The sequence below is a fragment of the Pieris rapae genome, chromosome 16 (genome assembly GCF_905147795.1).
Source record: "Pieris rapae chromosome 16, ilPieRapa1.1, whole genome shotgun sequence".
NCBI lineage: Eukaryota > Metazoa > Arthropoda > Insecta > Lepidoptera > Pieridae > Pieris > Pieris rapae.
The window spans coordinates 7,217,987-7,237,091 of NC_059524.1; the positions used below are offsets into that span (position 1 = coordinate 7,217,987).

The 19,105-nt window shown below is 31.6% G+C and overlaps 1 protein-coding gene across 1 annotated transcript in view; it reads right to left on the reverse strand.

The window, feature by feature from the left end:
- The window catches only part of LOC110999828 (trissin receptor), a 57,902-nt gene that overhangs the window by 27,698 nt on the left and 11,099 nt on the right, over positions 1-19,105 (reverse strand). The window contains exons 2-3 of the mRNA XM_045631753.1: positions 9,282-9,541; positions 1,242-1,386 (exon numbers count right to left, since the gene is read on the reverse strand). Coding sequence (XP_045487709.1) covers positions 1,242-1,386; positions 9,282-9,486 — 350 coding nt within the window. The 5' untranslated portion in view covers positions 9,487-9,541. The remainder of the gene's footprint in view (positions 1-1,241; positions 1,387-9,281; positions 9,542-19,105) is intronic.

The following is a 19,105-nucleotide window of genomic DNA, read 5'->3' on the forward strand; positions in this document are numbered from 1 at the left end:
GTAGCGCCGATCTATTTTCATATCATTGTTTTGTATCTTTTCAACCCATGTTACATTTAACCTACAAATCTTACAATAACTGGTATAAATATAACCAAAGCATACAACGATCTGTGAACGGAAAAAATCCAGTAAAATAAACAAACTCAACCAAAATAACATTATTGAAAGAATAAAAAATATAAGAACAAGCACATGTCTTGTTTATGAGCCACGGTATTTGTCTGAAGCCGCGAGCTTTAAAACAGTAATTTAATTGTACCTCCGAATTTTCCTGTCTGTTGTATGTAACATAAATGAAATGCATTGCAACATTTTATAAAGTTACTAGCTGACCCGGCAAACGTTGTTTTGCCATGTTTTTGTGGCAAAAAATTAAAGTTTATAATTAACAAAAAAAACATAAGGGATGATTGTAGAGGAGTGAAAATTTAGGGTTGCATGTATTTTTGTATGGTGTATCGTAAAAAAAACACGATTATGATTAAAACGAAAAATTTTGTCTAAAAAATAAATAAAAATATTTAGGGGGATGAGAAATAGATATTGTTCGATTCTCAGACCTACCCAATACGCACACAAAATTTCATGAGAATCGGGCGAGCCGTTTCGGAGGAGTTCGGTTACTAACACCGTGACACAAGAATTTTATATATAAGATTGTGTTCGTCTTAGATTTCTGTTCTGTTTCTTTGATATTTATTCTTAAAAGATGTGAGTAGATCAGACTGAGATACTCCAACGATTTCTTGACGATTCTGGATGATTTTCTCTATCTTTATCCAGACTGAATCTTGGGGCTTACGCCTACTAAGACATTAGAAATTTTTACATATTTTTTTTATTTTGCTTAGTTATCCATGAGTCTAGTGTCATAACAATCATGATTTTGCGGATTTATTTCAAGATTGTTGTATGTTCTTAGTACATGTATTTCTTTATACTAATATCTTATATATATTATATAAAGAAATACATGTACTAAGAACATATATTATATATATTTAATGATTACAGCGACGGCGAGCAGAGCAATGAGTTTTTTTTTCCTAAAATAATGCGGTCAGTATTTGGTTTGAGAATGCTATTCGTTCGTAGGCCTAGGCATTATAATAATACTGTATTTCTTTAGGTAACGTGGCCTTGTTAACGCAGTTAATGAGGTAATTCAGAGTTTCTTAAACGTTTCCACAAATCTCTCGGCGTGCATAAAATAAGATTAACAAAAAATGTTCACTTACCTAGGTATTAAGTATATCGTCAAATTTTGGAAGACACAAAAAACCCCTACACACAGATCTGCTACCGCTAAATTTGCCAAAAAGAAGTTAGTGATGGACCTTAGTCTTCTAGATAGCGTCACGACGAGTATAACAAGAAGGTTACCTGAAACAAAAAATATGTATAAATGTGTTTGAGACATGCCGGTTTCCTTGTGCAAGTTGCTCTGAAAATACTGCGAGTTTAAGGGCACCAGAAGCAAGTGCTAACTGGTACACATAAAAAGAAAATTGCATTGGTGCACAACCGTGATTTGGAGAGGAGAAGGGGTCTATCATGTAGGTTTACTTTGAAACATCACAGCCTATATTTTTTACCACTAGATGGCGTCCGTCTTTATTATTAAATTTTAAATTAATACGAATGCTATAAAAATTACTTTACGACTGCCTTGCTCGGATAGAACCGCGCAACCTATAAATAATTTAAGCTGTTATTGGAATAGATAGTTTATATTAACATTCACATAAAAAACTAACTATTCATTATTTATTTTACGATACGCCATAGGACCAACATTATGATGTTAACATTTCGGCAAATTATTATTGATCATCCATATGATTACCTTAGTCCTCTAAGTCTTCCAACTCAATACAGTAGGACACTTTTAGACTAGTGCCTAGTGGGGCTCTTAACCCTGAAGACTTGGATTTCTCTTTCTATAATAGTCCGGCCAATTTAGACATAAAAATAGTGTTGAGCAAATAGTGATGCTTATAGTCCGGTCAAAATAGATATTTGAAATAACAAAAATTCCCGGAAAGCCAAAAATGTATGTAGAGCTGGGATTCACCGTTATTAAAAAATACATTTTTAATCATTTAAAACAAGTCAGTACTTGTAATGGTAAACCACAGCTCTCCACCAAAATTCAGCCTTCCGGGAATTTTTGTTTTTTTTTTCAAATATCTATTTTGATATAGTCCGGTCAAAAAAATCATCACTATTTGCTCATAATATATAGGTTCCTTAAAAGATTTTAGTACCTACTGCAAAATTATTATTATTACCTCTGAACACAGCAATTTGGAAATGCTGGGAGTATTACAAACTAAGCCATCGGATCGGCTAACTAAGGATCGGCCTTTAAGGTTGGGATTTATCCCAATTTAATTAATTGAAAGAAACGCTAGGTTTTAACAATGAAAGAAAATAAATATTTAATCACTTAAAAGATTCACAACAAACAAATATTTGTCGGGATTATATCGAGCGCGGGATACGGGACCAAAATACAGAAAACATATCTGACGAAAGGGATAAATGAATTGAAATTATTCCCGAGTCAGTAAAAACAACCGTGGCTTTGAAACATGTATTAGTTCCAAGCTGGAGACGCAATTTGAGAGATTAACAGTTTTTTTTTTCGTATTCGTGAACATCCTTTTCCATAAGATTTATTTATTTTATGCAAATGCTAGTTATCAACTTTTTAATGCCAATTTTTTTGATTAACCTCCTTATATCTATGTGCGTGCGTACTAATTACACATGTCTGAAATGAAACTTCTTTGTAAATTAATTATTACTAAGGTTAAAGCTCCAATAGATGATCATGTACCAGTATATGATCACTTCATGTATTTGTATACCTATATTCACACTGCTTGCAAACAGTCTACGTGCTTATGATAATATGAATAAATAAAAAAATCGGCGCTCCGTAGCTATTTTCTTCAGGCTAGTTCGCTTTATCTCACTCTAAATCGCTTTCTCTCTTTTCTTCAACAAAAACGCTGCACGTCTTCGTGACGCTTATATTATTTCGTTTCATCCGTAAAATAGTTACCCTCATGCACGAAAATGAAACTTTCATTAGAAAACTAAAACAAATTTAAAAGTTTTGGTGTCTGTGGCACTGTACTTTATCTTGTATTGCGAAACTTATTCGTTGAGTGAAGATAGCACCAGTTCTGTGGTCACCTGTATCTACCAAGCGCCTGTATACTTGAATACCACGGCACAAGAGTCTACTCCACAGGGAAGAAAATCAAAGTTGGAGGAAAAACTCTCATATTAAGCTTAACAACACACCTTACGAAAATTGGGACAACTAAATCGATAGTCTCTTTACATACATTTTCTGTACATATTTGAAGTCTTGAAACTGAATGTATGAATACCTATAAGAGACATGGTATACAAATTTGTGCACGCTTCAGTGGTCTCTTTATAGTCAAGTAGTTGATCAGATGTGCCTTCCAACCCAATTTAATTCCACTCAAATCAGTCATTCGAGCTTAAGCCTTTAAATAATGAAATACACGAACACGTACCTACTAAACTATTATTATTGTATGTAACCTAACAATAGTTACATTTACATATTTTAGTACATATGTTTTTATAGAAAAGGGGGCAAAAGGGCAGGAGGCTCACCTGATGTTAAGTGATACCGCCGCCCATGGACACTCTCGATGCTAGAGGCCTCGCGTTGCGGGCCTTTTAAGAATTTGTACGCCTTTAAGTAGAAGGTATAAATGAATAATCATCGCACACTTGAAGCCAAAATGAGCCCTTTAATTTTTCCACACTCATAAATTGTAGTTTACATTCTTGTTTTCGATAATGTCCAATAATAAGTGTCATTAAGATTTACGAATTCTTCAGTAAGTTAGTTTTTTTGTTAACATATATTTTGACTGCTTTTACAATGGATACAAATTACAAAGTGATAGCCGGAAACCCAAACGTTTTATGGACTATGGTAAATATGAAGTAAATATGAATGTTTGAAAATATGTATGCATCTATATTATTATTTATCTTAAAAAATCATTTTCGAACCCGAGACCTAGGGATGGCAATGGTTTAAAAAAAATAACGGGAAGCTCGCACGGATCCGAGTGGGCGGTACTATGGCCTAGTTCCACTCGGATCCAAGAAAAGAGCAGTTAACTAAACCCAAAGTCGAAACCACACTATCACTAAAGTTATAAGGTCATATTTTAACAATTAAAATTATTATTTAACTCGTTACTACTTCATTACTCGTTTGTCAACGTAATCACATCAGTGGGCAACTTGAAGTGGATTGTATAATGTCTACGAATAAGGTAATATTTAGAAACAAAAAGTAAGCGCGTACTTGTAAGAGTCTATCGTTAGCGTATAGACATATATTTTCTAGAAAAAACTTTCTAGCCACAATATTTAAGTCATTTTGGCGCCAACAGGCATTGCAAGAGAAAATGGCAAGCGGCCGGGATATCGTTCCTTTTCTTTGGACGATGGGACGGGTTTTGGTATGAAAAGCTACTTCTGTTGACACCTTTGCCCCTTCTCACCTCCGTCGGATAATCAAAATATGCTACGACGGCCGCAGAGCAGAAAATAATAAAAGTCCCAAATATAAGTCTTTCCTCCGACTTCGATTTTCTTGCCTTTGGAGTAGAGAATCTTTGGCCGTGGAATCCAAGTGCACAGGCGCTAATTAACTATTTAAGTTGGCGCCTGGTAGCTAGTACCGTTGATCCCAGATCTGCTGTTTTCCTCACTCGAATATAAGTATCGCAATATAGCGAGGTAATGCTGCAAGGGTTGTCACCTCGACCAAACTTTTAAAATTTGTTTTAATTATCTTTTTATTAATTTTATTATTACTAAGTAGGTTAAGAAACTTGTACATACATTGTAATATACAGTATGTACAAGTATAATGTAAACTAAGTAATCTTGCAGAAGGTGTATATTATGGAAGAAAAAAAACAAAAACATATATGTACAATTCACACGTGGTAGAAGTGAAACCTTCAAAAGCAAAGTTTTTATAATTAATCATGTTTAAATTAAACATTTTTCACTATCTAAAAAAAACAGTATATTTTAATGACAAATTTTAATTTATAGTATTAATATAAATCTTTAATTTGACAGAAACTAAAACAACGAAAGTTTGAAATTCGATTAAATGAAAAAGTGGCAGTAAAAAGAGGCTGTATAATGCCTCCTATCACATTTTCTCCCACGTTAAATGTTATGAATTTATGTTTCTGTCTCTTTTTACTGTCGCTTTTTCCATTGCTTCCGGTTTGAAATTACGATTCTTAAGAAGTTTCTCTATCTATCTCATTTTCTCCCACGTCAAATCTTATGAATATATGTTTCTGTCTCTTTTTGCTGTCGCTTTTTCCTTCAAAAAATTATATCACACCGTAAAAGTAGGCCCATCGTTTAATAGGCGCTGTAGCTACAAAATACATGATTACAAAATGATTGATTACAAACAAAAAAAATTAAGATTCCAAATTTACAAGCAGTTCTTTAAAGTAGTTTTCTTTATTACAATATCAGGAGAGAAATGGCTTAGTTTTCTTTAATCGCCAATTTGTTTAATAAGTTTTAAGCATTTCACTATTTCCGATGACCTTGACACAAAATCACCTTATGATAACAACGTTCATTCGTAATTATGTGAAAGTAACAACCTTACAAACCATATAAATTGATGTACGTTCTAAATAACACCTCAATGTAATGCGAAGAAAATGATTAATCTAACATAAAACTCGGGTATTCGTACAAAGCAATATTGTTATTGCTTTTGTGCGTACGGTAAAGTTTTAACGCTGTAAGTAACAAACGTATTTTCAGAGCCAATTATTTTAATATTAAATATTAATACATACTTTTGTAATACAAAGGTAAAGTTTGTTGTTTTAATATATTCATCCTAATTTTTTTTCCTCGATTATTTCGTTGGGTTATATGAGTATGTAATCGCCATTCTGTCTGTCTGTATGTACATTATCATGAATTTGATTGCAATTTGGGGTCAATATAATCATGTAAAAATTATATTAAATTTGTGTCTTCACGCCTTTGCACTGGCCGACATTTATTTTAATGTTTCAGCAATAAAGTCTATGTTACTCAAAGAAGATATAGCATTCTCATAAATTGTAAATGAATAAAGTTATTATTATTGTATATTTACTCTTAATAGTATACAAACATTGAATAACGGTACATAGCCGAATTTAGGTCTATGTAAATTAATTTCAGCCTTATCAGCGTACTAACATGCGAAATTTAATTAAATCTGAAATCTATATATGTTCCGCATTCTTGGTTCTAGGTATCTAACAAACTCGGGTCATATACATTGTGGGCTAATAATAAGCATCTGTCAGTTATGGTATATATATGTTACAGTCACAGTGATTAAATAAATATTATAAATAATGACTGGTCATTATATATAAAAACAAAATTGACTAGACAATATGATAATTAATCACTTCATCCGGATATTATTCATAATAGCGGGACAAAGTTAGCCAAAGTAATAAATACGGTCTAACTGACTTGTTACCCCTCCCGCTCTTCATCCCGCTGCCGCGTTCACATCATTTTAAATATTTTATTATTATAGTCTTTAAAGAGAGATACTAAATAGGTACTTTTATTGATCTCTGTGTTCTTTTTTAATTTTTTTTTTAATGACTAGTGAGCTTTTCTAATTTGTAAAGTTAAATAACTTTAAAACAATTTTATTTAATGTAGAATTATTATCTATGGCAATGTTATTTTAATTTTTAATATTAAAAGTCAAACCTCTTGTGTAACTCAAACTGTCACTTGAGCCTTACTTGTAACAATAAATAACACTTATGACTCAGTTAATGAATGTCAGTTCATTTTAAATATTTTATTATTGTAGTCTTCAACGATAGATACCAAATACTTGTATTAATCTGTTCTTTTTTGTTGTTTTTAACGGCTAGTAAGCTTTAAGTTTACTTTATAAAGTTTAATTACATTATAACAATGTTCATTAATGTAGAATTATTATCTATGGCAATGTCATTTTAATTCTTAATATATAAACCTTAACAGTACCTACTTGTTTTATTACATTATCCAAGTATTTGAAGATATTATATAAAATTGCTAGTTAATGTGATTAATTCCGTGTCAATTATCACTTTATCTAAATTGAGTAGACATCATAAATAATGGCTAGATAATATACATAATATCCAGATTAATTACTTTGGCTGTAACATATATATATTTAATTCTCTTGTAAGGGAGAAATGATATGCAATATTCTGTCAATAACATTTATTGATTGCTTGATTCGTTTAGGTAGAATCAACATGGATTTGGAGTTCTACAGGTGTTAATTGTGCCATAGCCAAAACGACGCATTATTAAATCACTACGAAAATTAATTGTTCATTTAGTAAGGTTTAATTAGTGGACAGGCGAAAAGAAGGTGCGCGGTGATTTGATAGAAATAGCAGGAAAAAAATGGCAAACTATTGGCGATAGATAGAGGAAAGGGTTGAAAGAGGCTTTCACCCAAAAAAAAATCATGGACCCACCATGATAGATTTACATATTACTCGTACTACTAACATTTAGATATAACTAAATACTAATAATATTAGAAATGAAACTTTAGGATATTAAAATAAAATGGCTTTATTCTTTGATTCAAAACGAGACATAGGTTTAATTTAGGTCAAATAATAGGTATTCAATGAAAAAAACACTAATTTAAAGTTATTTATTTAGAAAAAGTTAGTTAGCTCAAAGTTACGAATTACAATATATAGGTATCCAAAATGTCATATTTATCATAAAAACAAATTTGTTTTAATTTTGTGACGATTTCAAATAAGAATGAAACTCTGGGCACGTTCATATCTATTATATAAGTACTATCTCATATAATACTATATTATATAATACTATATTATATAAGTAGGTATCATATCATTTATATAAGTACTACTGCTCAAATTTTCGCGCGGTTTCTGAAAATCGGACAATTTTGCGTCCCACAGTTCATCGGGGACACTGGGACTCGTTATTGGAATAAGCAACTGTCCCGTTCAAAACGGTGCGTATGGTCATGTTAGATCAATTGCCCCAGTCGTTTGAAATTCGAAATAGTTCTTTTAAATGCATGGGTAGTGCGCCTGATAAACACAGAAGCACGGAAGTGTCCACGCCCGAAAAAAAAAAGTGTCTACGCCGGATATCTATGGTTAAGAATCTTAAAATGTACCTTTACGTCATAGGACAATGCTATTTTAAATGCTAATGGTATCATAAAACAAGAAGTTTGAGCATAAGCAAACCGAAAGACGCTGAATGATGGAATATGAAGCATTTAATTAATCTCGCCTAGTTTTGAAGCGTAACCTTTGTCTTTGCATATGGAAATTTTAATTTTATTTGTTCCACGTTTTACTGTAATGTATGTAATTAACGGAACTGCTAATATTGAGTTTTTGGCGAGAAGCCATATTGTGATAATGCCTAATATAATCTTCATCAGTATTATTTATAAACCTTCTAAAGCATGTTTTGTTCTCCCCATCTTTGAGCAGTTTAATACATACCTTAAACTTATGTATTTTAAATCATAATTTATTTCCAACACAAAAATAAACAGTACTTTCAATTTTCTTAACGACATATTTATTTTTTATTTTTACGTTTAGGTACAGAAACAGAAAACAGATTATTATTATTATTATTTATAATAATACAAATTAAGAAATAGAAAATTAAAACAAATTTCATAATAAGTCTGGTCCCTGTGGCACCTTGTGGTCCTTAAATGCTGGCTTTCATCTTAGATAAATCTTTAAAGTAAATGTAATTTACATAATTTTATGTTGCAAGCTATTATATTAGCAATGTTGGCCTAAAGGCTATGGCGTGCGACTCTCATCCCCGATGGTGTAGGTTAGATCCCCCATTGTGCACTAATGAACTTTCTTTCTATTTTGCGGATTTAACATTCGCTCGAACGGTAAAGGAAAATATGCTGAGAGAGCCTTAGACACAGAAAGTTGACGGCGTGTGTCAAGCATAGGAGGCGGATCACCCAATTGCCATATTTAATTTAATTATATTTACAAATGATCATGAAACAAAACAAAAATTTGAGGCGTAGACCTAAAAAGGTTGTAGCGCCACTTATTTATTTGTTACAACCTTTTAGTGTTTGTTACGTAAATTTCTCGTTAATGACTTACCAAAGAAACAGCAACAAAAAACGAGCGTATACAATGTGATAAATATAGCTCTAACATCTGTTCTGTCAAATATAAATTCTTCATTCTGTAGATTAAATTCGCTTTCGTTGGCTGTTGAATTTTTAAGTGCTCCAAAATCGTTCCCATTCTTTGTATGATTGGCGTTCTCTGGGCCGTTTAAATTCAGATCAATATTCAAATTCATATTAATATTTATTTATTCAATTCGGTCGCTCCTCTGGACAAATTAGCGTCTTCATCTGAAAAGAAACACATTTTTTAAACATTGTACTTTTCAATTATTTGTAGATGGTTTTAATACCTATTTGTCACAAAATGCACCGTTAGGAGGTTGCAGTCGCAGCAGTGCAATTTTCTTTTTATGTTAACAACACTGTTATGTCATTATGTTTAAGCATTATTTATATTCCGAGATATGTTAAAAATTCAAGTACAAGATCATTTTATTTATTAATAAAAAATATTAATAATTTAAATGATCTCGTTAATAATTAACAATTAAAAAAAGTTCGCATAATCACTATGCCAGTTCTTTTTTGCACATAGTACTTATATGCATTGTCATGAAATACAATATAATACTATTTATTTCACATAATCTGTGAGCATGATGTGATGTGATGAAGTGTTGCTTATAGGAATATTTGATTTAAAGCGTGTGATGCTTATTTAATGTGTATATCGCAGCTCTATTGTAATTAATTTAACATTCCGATGAGATTATTTAAAAGTATTTTCTATGTAGGTAATCTCTATTAAATGGTTTCATAAGTAATTTACATTTATACCGACATTTGAATCTGCAAGTCAATAAGACGAAAACATAAAGATATGCCAATACCCGGTTTGTTTCAAACTTTCTGAAGACAAAAAATACACAGAACGTATGTAACCGATACCTATGTTATTGTATTTGTAGAATGTCTATACCGAAGGAAACGGAGAAAGATAATCGAACTCGTAAATAATGTTAGCGTTAAGAAAAGAACGTGAAACAAAAGTTAAATACGTAGTTTAACGGAAATGGAGGTTAGTTGAATTTTGTAATTAAAACTAAAGGATTATATGTAAAATGCGGTATATTGGGTTCACATCACCATAATATCCGCATAACTAAAAAAGCAAATTTTACAATAAAAACACTTAAACGTTACTTTCTTTACTTGATTAATAGGCGAAGAATGGCTCAATTCTTTTTTAATCCTCGCTACTTGGAAAATAGTATGTGTCTTCGTGTGGTTAGCGTCAACTTTGAGAAAATGCCAACTACCCGTAGTAACAAATATTGCGTGGGCTTGTTAAAAGTCGAAAGCCCTGAGCAACAATAATTTATTGGCTCACGTTACGTTGTTAGACCGGATGGAGAGAAAGACCGATCATCAGTGAGTGGTTTTGAGCCACTAAGCCTAGTGACCGCAATATCTAAATAGATAGATATCTGTATATCTAAATCTTAATCCCGTGTGTAATATAATTTATTTTAATAATCTTTTCCTCGATTCTCTGCTATTGCGTCCGTCTGTTTTCTATCTGTCATATTTTGACCAAGGTACACACATTAAAATCATACTCATTCGTGTTACACATCTTACCAGATACGCCCCAGCTTCATCGGTACTATTATTATTAACAATAGTCGTGGGCACGCCGAAACGCAAGTGTATTAGTTCCGCAGATTTCCTTTTGTTTTAATGCATTATAGTTTACATTATTTTTAGTAATGTATCTATATTTGAATGTACACACCATAGGTCCTTATTGTGTTGAGTTTAAATAAATAGACTTTAAATACGTAGTATTTATTAAGCTGGCTACACCACACTATTATAAGACTTTAATTGACTTTACTTATCTACTGGCATTAGTGAATGACCTAAGGAAGGTCAATGGCACTACAACCTTTTTTCTTAATCTAGATAAGATTTGGTCTTAGGTTTCCATTTTTTTACAATGTTTTTCTTCCTCCTTCGAACGACTATTGCTATTAAGAAAACTGTTTGCTTTCAATTATTTATGTTATGTCGCGATTGGTTTTAAAACAACGAATTATAAAAATCCCATACTTGGCACTGGCTAATGCACACACCGTGTTAGAGCCAAAAGAAAAGAAAACTGTTAGCCTCAAGGTTGATAATCACTATTATATCATAAACAGTGTAGAAATATTGTTAGTTTGAATATTAAAGTGAAATTACTACGTGCAGTACCTTTTTGTCCCTAATTTACGCGTGACGGAAGGTTCAAAGGTGAACAAAGATATTTTGATTATATGAAGGTACCGCTTAAAAGAAACCACATCAAATCAAAAAAGAATTTAACAATATTTACGGCGAAAGTCTGTTGGATATTAATTTTATGAAATAATATTTTTGCTTTCGTACGAATCGTTTTCGCTGTTATTACAAGCGAGATTCCTCAAATTAATTAAATTGTCATTTGTATAGTCAAAGGAAAATTCTTCCTTTTTTATCTATATTATACAAAAGTTCATATCTGTACAAATAAGAATATAATTATCCTACAGATTGTATGTATCCTTTTCTTACTTTACACATCAAACCTAAACCTACGCTAAATCAAAGACCACGCTGGCGACATATGTATACTAACGCCCAAACCCTATAACCTATCTCAATCTATTGTTGACTATCTGAGATAGACATCTTAATCCAAAATAAAAGTGTGCTTATAACCAATCGACGGATTGTAATAGCCTTCTGTCAATACAAGCTATCCACGGTAGGATGCTGTATGTGGATAGACCTTTGTATGAAAATGACAATTCCACTCTGCCAATATCCTAATTAAGACTTTACTTACACCAGTTTTTAAAATAACTAAAAAGCTACTTGATATGTTTTAAATAAAGATATTTTAATAGTATTTGTACGGTTTTGTTTATTTTAGTTCTATAACTATATTATCGAACAGTGGGCAATCGGGCTGGAGGCTCACCAGATGTTAGTGATGAAGCCGCCCATGGACATTCTTAATGCCAGAGGGCTCTCGAATGCGTTGCTGGCTTCTTAAAATTGGTACGCTCTTTACTTCAAAGACCGTAAGTCGAATTGGTATGAAAATACTGAACAGCTGGTTTCACATGGTGGTGGTGCGCGGCTGAAACTGCCTTAAAAACGTTCGTATGTGGAACAAGGGACCTTGAGGCGGTACGGGTGGAATTTAGTGTTCTGCCTCGACGTCTGCGGTAAAACTTAAGTAAACAAAACTCCAGGCGGCAGATCTTTACGAGGCTCTTTGTCCTCCGTGAAAAGTATGTGATTCGAAAATAGGTTGTTGGGTTTATAGATTTGTCATTTTACTTCATAATGAATATTTTAATAATGTTTTGAATGAATGAATTAATAAACTAACATTATTTTAATTTACCCTTATGTATAATCTTAATAATTAATCAAGGACCAAATTCAAAAGTTTTAAATCTGTAATATGTAGTTACAAATATGGATTTGTGTTAAATTTGCTTGAGTTGTTTTGCGTGGATCGTTTAAGAGCGAGGCCCCAGGCGATTGCCCTGTTTGCCACCCCCTAAGGCCGCCGCTGGCTGCAGGTATTAATCCAAACTCATCTAAACATTTAAACCTTCCAGAAATGAAAAGGGGGTAAAGTGTTTAGACTTATTTACTTTAAAAAAAGACTAGGTATATATGAAAAAGATTTGTAGTCTTAATGAGTAGTAGTGTATTTATACAGGTAAAGGTAAAAATATATTGGCACTGTAAAAGTAAACAAGATTTCTACTATAGTAACGAACAAAAACGTCTTCGCAATGAATCAGAATTTATCGATTTAGATAAATGACTAGGTGGTTAGTTATAAAAATAAAGGTATGTTTCTCGCTCTTTCTTATTGTTAATAGGTAAATGAATTTGGTTTAAGAGCATCGCCTTAATAACATGAAACTTTTTCCTTTATTGCCAGTTCTTTTCCTCCGTTCTACGCCCTTGATTTGAGAACTTGCAGTAAATGTAAAATTAGAATCATTTAATATTTCTTGTTTTGACGTTCATAAGTGTACATTATGTTACCTATATGAATAAATGATTTTTGATTTGATCTAAAACCTAAAGCATTGTATCAAACAATTTCATCAATCAGCAGAATTACGACAAGGGGTTTATCAAGTAATTAGAAGGTATAAACGCTGCTTCAGCTATAGTAATTAATCGTCTTATCAAAATAATCAATCTTTAGTTCAAGACAAAACATTGTTTTATCGTTACATTAATTAACTTACAGCAAAAGACTTAATACTATTTAAAGAACAAAATTCTCAAGAGTTCCTGTCACATTAAATATATTTTATCATCGGTCCTATTATCTTTTTTTTTATTTTAACTCTTATTCTTAATATCTGTATACCGATAGCAACCCAACTAGAATTAAGTGATTTTGTACCGTGCAATGTTTATACGTTGCGACATCAGCGCTACGGATATTGAGAGAACTACTCCGAAACTCCATACAAAAACAGATTTGTATGTAAACGAGTACGCCAGTATGCCATTCAACCTGCTTTGAACGCAAAATGATCCGATAGTGTATTTCAAAATACAAATTAATTAGAATATTAAATATACTAAATATATAGGTATTTTTGCACTTCTTGCCTACCAAATGTAATTAAATACTTTTTTAATATGCGATAAGGCCGCCAGTTGCTCTCCTTTACATTTAACTATGTTCAAGTTTTATATTGAAGTGTTAATAATAACATAAATAAATTTACTATAATATAGCTGTTTTTATGTTCCGTAACAAGTACATATATAGTACTAAGTCCATAGATGATTTACACACTTGTTGAATGCTATCGAAAGTTATGTTTTGACGTGACACACTCCACACAAAATATTTAACACGTTCTTTCAACGCTTTGATTAAACAAAGAAAACCAATTAAGGATAAATAAAACATTTTCGGGATAACATAATATTCTCGCTATTCGCTAACGAAAAGGGAAAATTCCAATGTAAATAATATCTAAAAATTACTTGGTTTCGAAGCCCTGTGTAGATCGTGGTGCCGCATACATTACGCCTGATAAAAGATTTGTCGTGCCAGCCCTGAAATAACCATTGAAATCTGTTTCTATACACGAAATATACTTAACACGCGTTTGAGTCGAGCGTTAGGAATTACGTTCACTAAGTCATTTAGTACATTTCGATAGCTAATGGAAAATAAATAAATAAAGCTAATGAAGATTTATCGTATATTTCTTTATGATAGACCTCTCTCAATTCTTCTATTATTATAAAGTAATAATAATATTATTTTTATTTTTGGTTGTTAGTAACGATTATAATTACTACAGTCGTACCGAACGCGATGGCGACTCACTGAGGACGGCCTCCCCACCTAAAGGGTTATAGGACATTAACTGACTAACTACAAAGTCGTTACCTTTATTCTTTCTTCATTAGAAAGCAATACCTAGTAAGGCTATATTTATTTACTGAACTTTTTTAATCTGAATTATTTTGATAATTTATTAAATTATTAGTGTGGTCCAAGGACCGCAAACAGTCCCCATTTGGTACAAAGATATAATTTAATAAAATATCACCATCACATACACACCCACACTTTACACAACACAACCAATTTAGGCTTAAGTAATTAAATTTAATCAGTTAGTTAGTTTTTAGTTATAACATATCATGTATTCCAGATGGAATGTGGCTATGTTCTCGGTGTATTTGTTTGATATTATATGTATTTTGTGTTAGCTGTAGGAGTACAAAAAATAAAAATAAAATAAAATAAATCCTTGTAAAACGATGTTTGTGTCGGCTTCGTGGACGGATCTCAGATAAAAATTGTAAAGTTTAAAATTGTAATTGAGGTTTGTGACACTGGAAACATATGGAATTATATTGTTATTTGCAGAAAAAAGCGTCCGTCCCACGACAACTTTAATCTCCAAAGCTTATATGTGTAACAGGCAACGGTCATAAGCATAGCATATACACTATAAGAACTTAACAAAAGAAGATAATCTTTGTCATCGTGTCGAAAACAAATTATAAACCAAACTTGAGGTCAAGACTTATATTATTAGTCCAAGACATTAGTTGTATTATTAATAATGCCATATATTTCATATAATTAAAACTTGTAAAATAGATTATTACAAGGTTTTAATAGTTCTTTTTTTAGATTAAATACACACTCGCGTCATTATACTACAGTAAAATAAATAAATATTTTTATTAAAAAAAATTAACAGTAACATTAATTATAATAGTTTTATTTGATTATTAAAGTGTACATCATACATAGTACTAAATCTACGGTATATGTTACAAACTATTTTTTCTAAAATTTCTAAAATGTTTGAGAATTTAGGGAAACATAAATGTAACAAAACAATCAAATATACAATTAAAATATGTAGAAGTTAAAATAATAAAATATAAAGAATTTTTGTTAAAAAATTACCAGTAAAATAGGAGTTAGGTGCGAGATAGGCACTTAATGCTTTCTTTAAAACCGATTAGCCCACTACCGAAAAGATCCAGATAAGCACTATTTAATCCGTTAAAATCGTTAAGAATCCGAAAGAGAGGTGAATGAACATGTTGCTTTTTGCAGGAGGAATTTGGAAAATGTTGTTGATTATTCACCTTGGGAATGAGTAATGGATGACAATTTTTATATCGTGTCCTATCCTGGAGAGATAGACAAGAAAGGCAGTTTAGGCGACTTCTTAGCTCTACTAATATGTATTGTGTTATTATATTATTTCCGTCGTATTCATGAGTTGGAATGGGTTCACAATGTAGTCGGTTTTGCTGCGGTGAAATCTTCTTAGATATTTAGGACTATATCCACGTTATCCTTTTGAATACTTTCATTTTAAACTGATTATAATTGTAAAAACAAAATTACTTTTATTAAAGGTTTCTTCAGTATATTTATTATTAAAAAATCAATGTAGTAACAGCGCATCGTGCATCAATTTTACCAATATTGATGACATCGGAGTTTGCCGAGCGATGTTTAATTGGTTATTGATTGTTATTTTATGTCGCAATTAAGTTTAAAGCTTCATTTAATGAGGACTTTTATAATATTTCACCAGTAATGTCCCATTTGTACAATTCGTTTGTTCCAATTGCGATTTAAATCGAGCGTAAAAAATCTAATAAAAGTATATGGAATGGGGCGACCCACTTTGCTCTTATTTTTAATAATCTAATAAGCCTAAGTGTGGTTCACTTCGGCTGTCGAATCTAAAAAACCTACTTTACTATCAAACGCTATGGCAATCTCATCAAAACAGATTTGTTCTAGTGGATTACAGCATTCCGAAATTATTTGTCTGTGGTTGCTTTGATGTTTCTGACAGTTGTAGATAGATCACAGTTCATATATTCTTTGTCACAAATTGCGCAGTCTGACTTCGAGGCCAAAACGTTTTGCTTCAAAACGTTACATGGCTCATTAATTTTTGCGCGCGTTTACTATGAAATTACGAATAATAACTTTGAACTGACAAAAATTTAAGAGACCTTACAAAAGGTGGCCAGAAGGTGTGTGTGAAAATTTTTTTTCTTTCTTTTTTTTCTTTAGCCTCAAAGACCTCTTTGTGAAGTGCTCATCGAAAAATTCCTGAACCCAGCTACAACAGCCAAATCGTACCCCAAGCGAAAATTGACTCCGAAAAATTTACTTGTGAGCGTTTAGTGGAAGTAGCTGGGTTCACAATAACTTTCTTAAACCTGTCCAGACGTCTATTGTCAGCATCTGCAGACATGATGGAAAAGCTAGCCAAAAAACCAAACAACCAAGGCTGGTCAAGCGATTTAGGCCACTGCTGTGTCACGACAACGGTAGACCAAACAATGCATAACAGAATGCTATTAAATTAGAGGAGCATCAACTGTAACGTCTAAGACATCCACCGTACTCCCTAGACCTTGCTGCAACAGATTACTATTTTTACGAAAGTTGGATAACTTGTCAAAATACGAAATTCAACTCTGATTTGGGAGGTGAAACCACCTTTTAAGAATTTTATCGTCCGAATTGTCTTTTTAACTTTTTTAATCGGATGTCAGATTGAAGTGATTACAATAATATAATTAGACTTATTAGCCAGTATTTACGAAATCGTATTATAAATAATAATACAAATGGATATGGAATCAAGTCATGGTAAAATTTTTATTACAAATTCTCTTAAGAAAAGGCCTTCTTGTAAGTAGTAGTATGGCTATGGCCATAATCCTATACACTCGCTAAGATGATATTAGAGGATGATAGGATGATACACGCCTCGAGAAAGGGTTGCTATGTAAAATAAACAATATTAAGCTTAAATAAAACATTACCCTTAAACTTTTTTAATTAAAAAGATTAAAAATAAATAGCGCGTTCCAAATTTAACATAAACCATACCTGAAAATAATAAAGTTTTATTGCGTCTATGGCATGAGTTATAAAGTGAACAATCCGTCTATACTCGGTGGTATGTATTGATTTTTGGGTCAGATTAATTACATCAATTTATTTATCAGTAGGGAAGGATCATTAATCATCATTAATCTTTCTCACCTACCTCTCGATAAAATTATTGTCCATTCTCGATACAAGTGATCGTTAGTCGTTACGTTGTATTTCGATTATGTATTGCCAAACACCCTCGAGCTACATATATACATATACATATAAGGCGACTCAAATCCGACGCTTGAATCGAAGTTAATCGAATCAAAAAATTAAATCAATAGGACTCTTCATGTCGAAACATATAAAGTAATTCTGGAATACGTCTTAGATACACATATTGCATGCATCAGACTGAAATTATCGTAACAGATAATGCGAGAAAACAAAATATAGTAGCAGTTCTTAGATTTTTTGAAAATTTAATTAAATAAATTTATAGTGTGTTTATTTAACTATTGGTATCTTGATTATATGATGAGTAAGTGTATATATTGAATGAATAAAAGTAGAACGTATAGGATTAAAAGTTCATCAAGCCAGGATTTCCACAGATACAATTCCGTGCCTGTTTCATAGAAATAAAGAAAAAAAAAGAAAAAATCTTTGTGTCTTCCAAAATTAAATTATACAATTTACTATACCTACGATTATTATCAGACCAGTAGCTTAAAGCCGAAAAAAGCGTTGTACTTATTATTATTATTATACACATACTTTAAATATAATTACTTTATTATTATATATATATATACTTAAAATGTAATTTAAAGTAAATATAAAGAAATCTTAATCAAAAACAACAATTTAAAATTATTTTAATATGAAATTTTAGTTTATTTAGAACGTATAATTAAAGTACTGAAAATTCTGGTTTAAAATGTTAAACCAGAGTTAAAGTTATTATTGTTATTTATCGTTATCTAGTACGAAACGGCTCTCGAAGGATTTAGGAAAACAGTGCAATCGATCTAACACTACATGTTTAAACAGTGCTATTCAATTCCGTCCAATGTTCTGACCCACATCGAGCCAAAACAGTAATTCCATCTAGCCCGAAACAAAGACACTATAAACGGTCAATTATGTCAACAATAATGTCAAATATTGTCAATTGTCAACCTTAATATATATTAAAATACCCTTTTTATAGTATCTATCGCTTAAACAAAAGGCTTTTCTATCGATGTAAAATAAAAAAATATTTCTTTTTAAATTCGGAATGTTGGTTGAAACCACTATAACCTCTTTTGCTAACTCCTAAAAAATACTTATGACGGGATTTTATTCAAAAATCAATAATTAAGTTATCTACGATAAGAACTTTATTA